General features: G+C 38.3%; 1 protein-coding gene across 2 annotated transcripts; it reads right to left on the reverse strand.

Moving 5' to 3' along the window:
* Window positions 1-2,193: 2,193 nt before the first annotated feature.
* On the reverse strand, window positions 2,194-9,804 carry rlim (ring finger protein, LIM domain interacting). Of its 2 annotated transcripts, none has more exons than XM_015401099.1 (4): window positions 9,654-9,804; window positions 7,274-7,502; window positions 5,582-5,689; window positions 2,194-5,492 (listed from the first exon to the last, which is right to left on the reverse strand). In XM_015401099.1, the coding sequence occupies exons 2-4, from the start codon at window positions 7,440-7,442 to the stop codon at window positions 3,772-3,774; spliced, it is 1,998 nt and encodes a 665-aa protein (XP_015256585.1). In that variant the 5' UTR covers window positions 7,443-7,502; window positions 9,654-9,804; the 3' UTR covers window positions 2,194-3,771. The 2 variants fall into 2 exon arrangements, with proteins under 2 accessions (XP_015256585.1, XP_015256594.1); XM_015401108.1 differs by having other exon boundaries at window positions 7,274-7,447; window positions 9,654-9,803.
* Between the last annotated feature and the right edge of the window lie 1,202 nt (window positions 9,805-11,006).

Raw genomic sequence — 11,006 nt, forward strand, 5'->3', positions numbered from 1 at the left:
ACCTTTCTACAAACCTTTCTCTATACTCACCCAGATTCAAACTGAAAGAAGTCTGAGCATGGACTCTAGTAAGTTAAGTTACCTCAAGTTTCTAAACTACACTACATAAATAAAAAAAAACAAAGTAATTATAATATCCTTGACAGAAACCTTGCATCTTATCTGTTTGACAGTTGTGGAAAGTAAATTTACTTGATTACTGTACTACTTTTATTGAGTATCTTTACTGGATACATTTTTGGGGCGGGCACTTATTACTTTCACTCCACTACATTTAATTTCAAAGATTGTACTTTTTACTTCACTACATTTCAAGGAAGCAGCTAGTTGCTTATTTTGGTCTTACATGTTGAAATGCTATTTCAGAATGCAAGACAGCAGCCCTTAGGACTAAATTTGGACACAACTATTTTTGAGATTTAACGACATTCCACAAATGTGACAAAATTCAGTGCAGATATTAGTACTTTATCCATTTTATTAAGGTGTTATTTAGGGTGACCAAACGTCCGTATTTCACGTCCTGTCCCGGTTTTTTTTAGAAAGTGAGGAACTTAAATTACCTTAATTGGACTATTAAATTTACAGCCACTAGGGCACTGCGCTGCGTGTGACGTAATCCCTGAGCCGCGTCAGTGCGGGCAGCCCTGTTCTTAATCAGAATATAGATTGCGTGGCTGTCAGTACGCCAACAACATGCAAAAGCGCAAATGTATGTTTACCAACGATTTACAAAAGAGTTTCCCCGCTTTCAGACAGGATCGAGACAAACGGGAGGCCTTGTGCACAGTGTGCAAAGCAGGCACATATGTCTCGGTGTACAATGGAGGTGCAAGGGATCTGAAAAGCCACCTGGACTCCGAAAGTAAAGATAGTCTATTGATATGTTTGTTCGTTTTTGGTACATTTTGAATAATTTTTGCTACACAAGAGATATTTTTTGTTAATTAGCTCATTTGTTAATTTATTTATTGCAATAGCCTACAGAATAGACATTTTGTTCATTGCTGAGGCTGAGTATCATGTGTTATTGGGAGTTGAGAGTTATTGTTAACTTTTATTGTTAAGTGAGGGATGTTTTGATGAAACATTATTTCTTTCATTGTGCTATTCATTCATTACAGGAATTGTTAAGCATTTTTAATAAATACATTTTGAATGAAATTATCGTTTGTTATTGTAGTTATTGCTGTTGACTTTTATTGAAAAGCATTTTCAATAAAAGTCCCCAAGGTGTCCTGGTTTTCCCAAATAACACTAGGTCACCCTAGTGTTATTTGTTGCCTTGTGGTCCGGTTATTCAGTAGGATGAGTTCTCGAACCAGAGTTATAGTTTCTTTGTGGCGATAGATTCCATGTTAAACCTCTATTCCATAATTAAATTGTGGAGGATTAAGAAAATCCTCTCTTCTTTTTGGTTGGTTTTTAAGAAATAATCACAATAGCTACCATTTTCTTGTGGCATTTTTATGCTGAAGTTCTTAAAGGTGGTGTAGAATCTGTAGCAGATGGTTCTACATATCAATACATGATGTGGCTTCTAATAGCTATGTCTTTAAAATGAAACTGAAAAGTAAACAAATGTACTGATATGAGAGTTAATTTTTTTTTTTGAATACTTAACTATTTTCAAAAGTGAGTATTTCAATATTTTAACTTGAGTAGGTTTAACAGAGTAACTTTTACTTGTAGTTGAGTAAGATTTGACTATGAGTATCAATACTTTTACTCAAATACTAGTGCCGAATACTCATCTACCACTGCTGTTTAATGGTGAACGTCGCATGTCTTTATTGTGATTGGTGGGGCAGGAGAAACCATCAGGTATTTTATTGGTAGATCTTTAAAAACCATCTGTGATTCCATCTACCAGCACACAGAAAACACCACAAGCAGAGCACAGAACTCTTCCCTCCGGTGTATTACTTTCATAACATAATTTCTTTAATTCAGCGGTTAGTTTCATCAAAACACCCAGTTAACATCCTGCACTGGGTATTTCACAGAACAATGTTGGGCTTAAACTCAACCCTCAGAAAAAAAAAAAAAAAACTCTTTCCTTTTTACATGTTTCGGCTATTCAACATCTTGCATTCAAACATCTGTGTCCCACAGAGGGGAGGTAATAATCGTGGCTAAGACACCAAACAGTGAAAGAGAGACAGGATGCAAACAATAGCGATGCCCTTTAGCTCCTTTACCCACGTTCCTGTTTATTAACAGTTATTAAAACCTACAGAACGTCTAAATAAAAATCAACTTCAGCACAAACTGTAAAGGGTTATACGTCTTCATTTAGGATTTAAACAGTTTAACAATTGTACATTTAAATCTTGGTCTGTTTTACTATCCTTATACATTTTTGCAAATATTGCACACCACATGGTAGGATTTGCTCAAGAAACAGTTGAATTAACTTTTAATTTTCTGTCGATGTCTGAGAGTCTGAGCCATTCATTAATAAATATCATTCAACAACTTGCAGAAAGAAGTGAGCTATGTTTTAGAGATTAACTCTGGTTTCAGCAAAGGTTTAAATGGTTCCAATTTTAAACCAGTCTAACTGTATTACTAACCCAGTACAAGAAAAACACAAGGAAATAGCTAGCAACTGCTAGTGAGAGTAAGGGAATAATTGATTAGTGGAGGAGGAGAAACTTTAAATCCAAGTTTAAATGATAAATTGTGGTCGATGACGATGGTGGATGTTACCATCATCCTGCCCTTTTACATCAGCTATGTTTCATCCCAACATTTTGCCTCTTAATATCCTATTAAACTGGCCATATTTCTTCATATCTTGTAAGGATTAATTTAATTAAACTAGTTATCAAAGGGGGCTAAGAATGAGTTTCTTTAAAATATGAAAACCTAAAATTCAAAAATTCTCTATAGTTCAGTTGATTGGAAAAACATGCGATTTGCAAAGGTAAGAGCAAAAATATTGGGTTATGTAAGACAAAATAGCAAAGGGGAGAAATCTATCTGAATCCATGCTGGAAGATTTTCTTTTCCAGTACTTTTTTTAACAGGAAATCATGTAGAAATTAAAATGCTTTATATATAATAAAAAAAAAAACAATTGGCAAATGTAACTCCAGAACAGGGCATCGTTTTGGTTGTACGAACAGAAATGAGCTCAAGTTAAACCCTTACCTGCAAACCCAACAAATGTATACATAAGTTTACTATGCAAGCTCATACTCACACCCCCCCATCATCCTAAATCAGCTTGAAGTAACTGTAACTTGAAATGACTCAGATTCCCATGAGATAATTTACAATCCTAAACCAATTCACTGATACAAAGAATCAAAAATGTTTTTCTTTACAAGCTTATTTACAGCTAATACTTTTAAACTGCTGCAACTAAGAATTGTGCTTGAGGTGCTATATAGTATTCATACCAAAAGGGAGATATCTGAAGTGTTTGAACTACCTGCAGGTGTGCGACGGCATTTATAATCAAAGGATATCATACAAGATTACAGGTCTGCTTGTTTACATGGGGCTTGGTGCAAGGCGACACTTCGTGGACACTACAGGTTGATAAACAGCATGCACTGCTTTTGCTCAGCTCCGGAAGCCAATAGCAAATGTCAAAAGTAGAGTCTGAATGCATGTCAAGAGACTGAGCACCTCAAATGAAACATCAACTCAGAAAACGAGAAAACAATATATTTCAACGGTGGAGACATTTCTTCAAAGCGTCGTACATGACTTGGATGTGTAATTAGTTGAGATATTGAAAAGGTTGGAGTTTGTTAAGAGTTAGATCACGCTCTCCCGGTTGGCTGATACCAGAACAGCCCTGCGACAAATGGGGCAGGTGGAGTTCTCAGAGAGCCAGCGGTCTATGCAGTGCACGTGGTACTCGTGGGAGCAGGGAAGCTTGCGTAACTTGTTCCCCTCGGCGTATTCCGTTATACAGACGCTACAGGTCTTCAAGGCGTCGCTTTCGCCGAAGTTGCGCATAGAGAGGTTGTCGATCTGTTCTTTAGTCAGCCCCTGAGGCTGGTCATCGTCGTCGTCGTTCAGGAGGAAGAAGTGAGCGAGTCGGAGGAAGGGAAGAGAGCTGGGCTCCTCCAGGCTGATGGGGGGTCTGGGTCGAGCCCTACCAGCAGAACCCTGTGGGCCGGTGGTGAGACCCTCATCTACGTCCGCCTCAACTGTCCTTTCTCTGGCTCCGGCAGCAGCAGCAGCTGCAGCAGGTTGCTCATCAGCGGCGGACGCCTCAGCATTACTAGCATCTGAATTGTTGAGGCTGTCCGTGTCCGCGGCTGTCCCGGTACCGCGGTTTGAATCTGAAGAATCTGAGTCGGAGTCCATGAGGTAGCCTAGCTCTCCAAAGCCTGTCATAATCTGCCTTATCATAGATTGAAGAGCCATCGATGTAGCCTCTCCTAACCCTGCGTCTGAAATCCTGCGAATGGGAATTCGGATGGTGCTGACGTAGGTCCTCACTCCAGCACGCTCTGAGCGTGAGAAGGTCCTACGGAAACCTCCTCGATCACTCTCGTAGAGAAATGTGTTGTTGGAGTTCTGCGAGCGTGATCGGGTACGGCTGGCGATGCTGTCTCTTTGCCGATATTCACCCGGACGCACACGCCGCACCTGTAGATCGAGCATGATAGTAGGGGGACGTCGCTCCGCTGAGCCCCCTTCGTTCCCGGTAGACTCTGCTTCCTGAGGCCGGACCTCCTGGGCCTCAGGGGCCGATTCTGCTTCAACGCTGGGTGGTGGAGCGCTGTCATCTGCTGGGTTCGGCCTAGAGAGAATGTGTTGACGAGTCCGAGAACTGCCCTCCACTTGAGGAGCTGGAGGTGTGTCGGTGGAAGAACTGGGGCTTTGAGGACCGTAGGTGTGTCGTGGACCAAGTAGACCATCAAGCTGATCCAAACGGAGGGGTGACCGGCTTCTGGCTAAACGAGCTCTTGTCCTGCGTGGTTCTGGGCTACAGCTGCGGGGCCTCCTTTGTCCCCTCCTTGGTGAAGAACAGGGTGGGGGTTGCTCCGGTGAGGGCTCTGGTGAGGGTGCAGCTGCAACTGGAGCTGGAGGGGGAGCTGGACTGGGAGGTTCTTCTACAGCTTCTTGGGAAGCAACCTCCTCAACAGCCGTTTCTTCTGGCTCTGGTTCCGGTTCTGGTTGAACGACGACAGCCATTTCTTCTACAACTGGTTCTTCGACCGTCTCCGTCTCCATAGGAACCAGCGGCTCAGGTTCTGCAGCGTCTTCTTCTTGGACCACTGGGGACTGCTCTGAAGGCCCCTGCTCTCCCTCAGCGGCTGCCTGTTGTTCGGCCAGGTTGCGGTTAACACTTATCTCAAGGCTAAAGCGAAAATCACCAGAGTTGGGATTAGTCTGGCTCACAGCCCGCCATGACTGGTTTCCACGGTGTCCTGTTCTAGTCGTGTTGCCGGTCCGCCTCACTGTATTGAGCCAGTCTAGCAGGCTGTCCCCACCTTGGGGATCCTCAGAGCTCTCTGGAGTTTCTATGTGAGGACAGAAAACAAAAGGTAAATCACATAGAAATGCAGATACTCACCATGCACTCAAAAAGTAAATGATCTTATTAACATACCAACGGGATCTTCACTATTTTCAGGGCTAGGGGTGTTGTTAATCGGCTGCTCTGGACCATCTTTGATTTGCTGAAGTCTATTGAAGAGTTCATCCTCAGTTACCTCACCTGGAAGAGATATTACCAATGTTTTATTAATTACTACTTTTTGGGCATAACCCACTTTTTTCTCTTTAGTAAATTCGTGGAAGAGAATGCCTCCTTTATTCTCTATAAACAGAGATAAAGAGCAGACTAACTGTAAGGATAGAAAAAGAAGCAGGCTGAAACCAAAATACAGCTACATGAAAAGGTTAAACCTTATAGGTCAAGCATTTTTTTCATTTTAAACCTGTCATTTTGAACTCAAATCATATTTTTTTGTTGGACGCAACAATAGTACAATACTAAAAAAAACCTCCAGACTTACCAGGACATGCGACCGTCCCACATAATTCCCCCTCCTTGGTCCTCCACTAAACGCTGCAAACTTATATTCCCCCACCCACTGTCCAGGGACAGAAACGGACTGGACATCCTCGACTGTCCACAGGCGGTTGCATTTTGAGCAAACACAAGTATAGTGAAAAAGCGGAAACTAGCCAGACGTGAAAAAAATAAATAGATAATTAAATGATCGAATACATAAAGGCAGAATACTACAGACCGTACTTATAAAACTGAGATAAGCCGAGACTAAATATCCACTTTTTTTCCCCCATTTGTCATAACTCGATGTTTTTATAAATTATGTCTTCATGATTTTTGGGATTTGGCAAATTTTAAAAATTACTTTTTTTTTTTTATAAACTAGAGCTGAAACAATTAATCGGATTAATCGTGATTAATAGATTTTTTAAATAGTCAACTAATTTAGTAATTGATTAATCGTTAACTGGAGTAGAGACTGTAAAACATGTCTTTAGCTGACAGAGCGACCCACTTAGAGCAGCAATTATACCAAAATTGTATCAAATAGTATGAAATTATCATTTTTCATTTGAGATAAAAATATATTTCTGTCAACATGCTCTATCCAGAACTCCTCAAGTGGGAAAGTTTTTTTTTTTCACCTGGTTTAATGTAAAAAGGTTCTTAAAAGAAACGTTCGCTAGCCGATTATTAATCGAAAAATAATCGATAGTTAGTTGCAGCCCTAAAACAAACATTCATTTCTTGGTTTTTCAAGTAACATATAAAATATTCTGTATTTTAAGTAGTGACTGGCTGTTGCTTTTTTGTCTTTATGTCCACACTTCATAAATTAGACACTATATTAAAGTTGGTCTTTATTAAACCACTGATGTTTTTCTAATATCTTCCAAACTGTAATGCCTGGTACATTACGATGGACAAGATATTAAAGAAAATATAATCCTTAACTCAGTCTAGTGTTTCCTAAACCATCTAGGGTTTTAGTCCAGTTTATGTCTGATCTTTATATCATTTGTAAAATGTTCCATACTAGTGACAGTCACTGTCTTGTTCGTTTTCTAAACAAACCAGTGAAGTCTGGTTAAAAACCACAGGTTCAGATCAAAACCTGGATTTAAGATAATCCAGAGGCAAAAAATAAATAAATAAAATACCTGTGGCAAAACTAAGTTTTAGAATTTTTTTCAGACGTATTGGTTTTCTGTTTGTCAAGAAAAATCCAGTCAAACTTTATTTTACCATCCTATTGCAGGATAAAACCTAAACACATGTTATTACCTGGATTTCCCAGGAGATTGTTGTCTCTCATAAGGCGATAATCCTCTTCACTGAGATTGTTGACGAACTGATAAAAGGCCTCTTCTCTGTCCAGACGATCCAACTGCGTTCTGCGCTGCGACTCTGACTGGTCACCGCTGCCTTGCTCCACGCTGTCAGACCCCTCCATTGACTCTGAAGGGTAGAACAATGAATGGGATACTCTGCAACTTTGGGCAAGATCCAGTTACTGCAAGAAATAACAAAAAAAATTTGTTAAGAATACTTTCCATTAGTGAGGCCTGTAACTAGATTTCTTTCCATTCTTTGAATGCCGTTCCCCTCGAGCGTGGGGGTGGGGGAACAGCTAAGGAAACCTTTTTGCTACTCTACTTTTAGGTAACTAGTAAGCTAAACAAAACAGTTATCGACACAGCCTAAATATCATTTTCAGCTCAACAAATCTGTTAGTTTTATATGACTGTAATGCAAAAACTTAAAACTTGCCACTTCTTTTAAGTACCCACAGCCCTAAATTATCAATACTTTTAGTTGATTTAAAGTTGTTTTTATTAACCAAAAAGTTAGTTGTTTTTGTTGTTTTAGTTTCTGGTTAATTACGCAGGCCTTTCGTAGAAGATCAAATTGCAAAGACGGAAAATGGGTTTTAGATTAACATTTTTTTTTTCCCCCAATAAAAAAGTATTTACTGGGATAGGAGCAAACAAGCCCTTCTAATATTTGCTAAACCAGATTTTGTTAACAATTGAATTCTCCAGCATATGTTTTTATTTCTGAGGAACAAACAGTACAATTTTGAAACAGTATTCAAAAACAATGTTTCCCCTTTTGTATATACTAATAAATTTGGACATCCATAAAAAAGATATTCAATCTTTTTAAGAGCACTTCTTGCAAAAATACTCTGTTATATTAGCATACAATTGTGATGTCATATGGATATTATAGTTTATAGTAATTGGGATTTTCCCTCTGCCTCTATGTGATGTCTTCCATTGTAATTGTTCTGACATTCCAGGAGCTTTAGCATTTTGGCCAGCAACTATCACAACCTTGTAGATACTGTATATTTGACACTGACATAACAGTTGGAATTCAATATAATGTACGATTCTGGAGGTAAGCAGGGCTGTATTGATTAACTGAATAATAATCAGTGAAGAAATTATGTTTTGTTATGATTCCCCCCCCCCCCAATTTGTACCAAAACTATGCGACTCGTGAATGAGTAATCTTAAATGCAAAGTGAGTATATTTCTTATGGTTTTGGTCTGATTGTTGTTCGTTTTCGATCGTTGTTCGATCAAAATAAATCCACTAAACCGTAGGATCAAAGCTGTATTTTGTGATTACCATTATGTTTGGGTCACAACATTTCACACGGTTTACTGCAAACTGATGGAATCAGATCACTCCAGAAGATTACATTATTGTAAATTACCTAACTGCAATTCTACTACTTGGAAAATAGATCAATCACCTCTTGCCATACAGCCTTCTGAACAATTCTGTTTAAAGAAATCATTATTTATATATAGTTAATTTGTCTGACAAAAGAACAAACAAAGATATGTTTTACTTAAATTACGAGATCACAAAATCGATTCGTAGAATAAACTGTGTTAAACTATAACTCGTTTCAGTTCAAAAAGCAGACTGCCAGGCCAGCCTCAAAAAGCACCGGGCTGTCTTGGCTTTTAATCACAAACAATATACGATTTAATAGGAAAATAATGTCAAATTAGATCAACTGAATGGTTAGACATAAACTAAACCCTCTCTAAACTTTGCTTCTTAAAGTCCGAGTCTACAGCAAGTATGTTGGTCAAAGTCGAGATAAAAACAAAATGGCATCTTATGACTTGCGTTTCCTAGCTGCTGATTAGCTTTGTGTTAAAACGGTAATATCGTAATTTTGAAACAAAAAGGGGCGATTAGGAGTTTCAAAGGTGACAACATAAGAAAATATTTCAAAACCCAACCTAATATCCGTAAATGCCGTTGTAAAACAAGATAATAAAAAGACCAAACAACCCGGTACTGTAGCATTAAAGCTAGTTAGCGTCTAACTGGCGTAACTGAGCGGCTAACTATGTACGCTACAAACGGTACAGTTAACTCTAACTTTATTATTTTGTGGATGAATTAATTAACACTTATATCAGATAAACATACGAGCTTATCTTTATCTTTAATATCCATCTTAAACAGGAGACTGGGTTAAAAAAACATGAAGTCCCACATAGCATTTACGCTAGCTAACTTAGCAAACGACGTCAACCAGTGACGTTCACAGATCAAGCTAAATTTGCTAAGTCTAAAAGAACTGGGTTGACCACCCGAAATACTTTGTTTTATTAACAGATTATAGTTCCGTTACCTTGGTAGTGATGTTGTTAGTTATACTGCGGGGCGACACGATTCCTATTTCGAGAATATACGATGAAAACAGACTGGTTTAGCAGCAAGCGAGCTCAGGATTCCATTTTCTTTCTTGTAGGAAGGCTGTAATGATTTTCCGGAAATGGTTAAGAGGGCAATTTAGTCCCTGAGTACTGTCTACAGGTACACAATGCAAACGCTAATTGTTGCTATATTAGCACAGGTTTGCATTTGTACCTAAGAATCCAGGCACATTGTATAATTTACATTACGTACATAAGCAATTGTAGCTGTAGAGGCGTTTTTATAAGCAACGTGACGAGGAAGCCTACCTGACAGACTAAACTAGGGTGAAATATTCTTCCACACTCTTGATGTAGGGAAGAGCTGGTGTGAGTGAAAACATGTTTTATTTAGAACATGGGTTCTGTTCAAGCAGCTGTGGAGTCTGTCCACACTGCGAGGTTGTCAGAACAGCACACAAAAGATCCAATGTGTTTATAAACCCCAGTCACATAACGGCTGTTGGGACGCAAAAGTTAAATAATGAAAAATTGTACCACCTTTAGTTTGACCTATATATGATTCGACTGGGGGGGCTTACATATTTTTTAAGAGTAATAAAAATCTGCACCCCTAAAAACACTCTTAAACTGATTCAACCATGTTCTTCAACATTTTTAGATTTGTGGGAACAATCTTTGTCCACAGTTGTCCATGACTGTATTAACTTTTGTTAAAAATCTTATTTTCATCTGAAGAAATCATAATTCATCTATCTTCCTGACTACCATAATTTAAATTTGTTCTCTGTAGAGGAAGCAAGGATATCTTCTATCCATTCCACTTATTTTTTCTATTTATAGAGGACATTTTTCAAAATAGAAAGTGTAAAAAGGGTGTGGTTTTAGTGCAGTCCTCCTCACTCTGGTAAAATGAGACCATAACACGTATCCTTAGATTTATTTTTGATAGAAATGTTGACATACTTTATATTAGGGTTGAAACAATTAATCAGATTAATTGTGATTAATCAGTTATTTAAATAATTGTCAACCAATTAAGTAATCGATTAATCGTTAACTGGAGTGTAGGGACTGTAAAATATGCTTTTAGCTAACAGAGCAACACACTTAGAGCTATAATTATATAAAAAAATATATATATATATATATATATAAATGCAAGATGTATATATATATATACATTTTGCATTTAAAATTTTTTTTCTGTCAATATGCTCTATCCAGGACTCCTCAAGTGGAAAATGTTTAGTTTCACCTGGTTTAATATACTAAAAATTCTTCTTTAAGGAACCTTTGGCTATTTGATTATTAATCAATTGAAAAAA

Source organism: Cyprinodon variegatus, unplaced genomic scaffold (assembly GCF_000732505.1).
Source record: "Cyprinodon variegatus isolate N-32 unplaced genomic scaffold, C_variegatus-1.0 Scaffold31, whole genome shotgun sequence".
Lineage (NCBI taxonomy): Eukaryota > Metazoa > Chordata > Actinopteri > Cyprinodontiformes > Cyprinodontidae > Cyprinodon > Cyprinodon variegatus.

Bases quoted from the DNA above. Each gene is read 5' to 3' on its own strand.
- rlim (XM_015401099.1), bottom strand. From the start codon at position 7,442: ATGGAGGGGTCTGACAGCGTGGAGCAAGGCAGCGGTGACCAGTCAGAG. The intron at 5,690-7,273 runs GTAATAACATGT...TATCTCTTCCAG, and splicing joins CAATCTCCTGGGAAATCCAG to GTGAGGTAACTGAGGATGAA. The intron at 5,493-5,581 runs GTATGTTAATAA...GTCCTCACATAG, and splicing joins AAATAGTGAAGATCCCGTTG to AAACTCCAGAGAGCTCTGAG.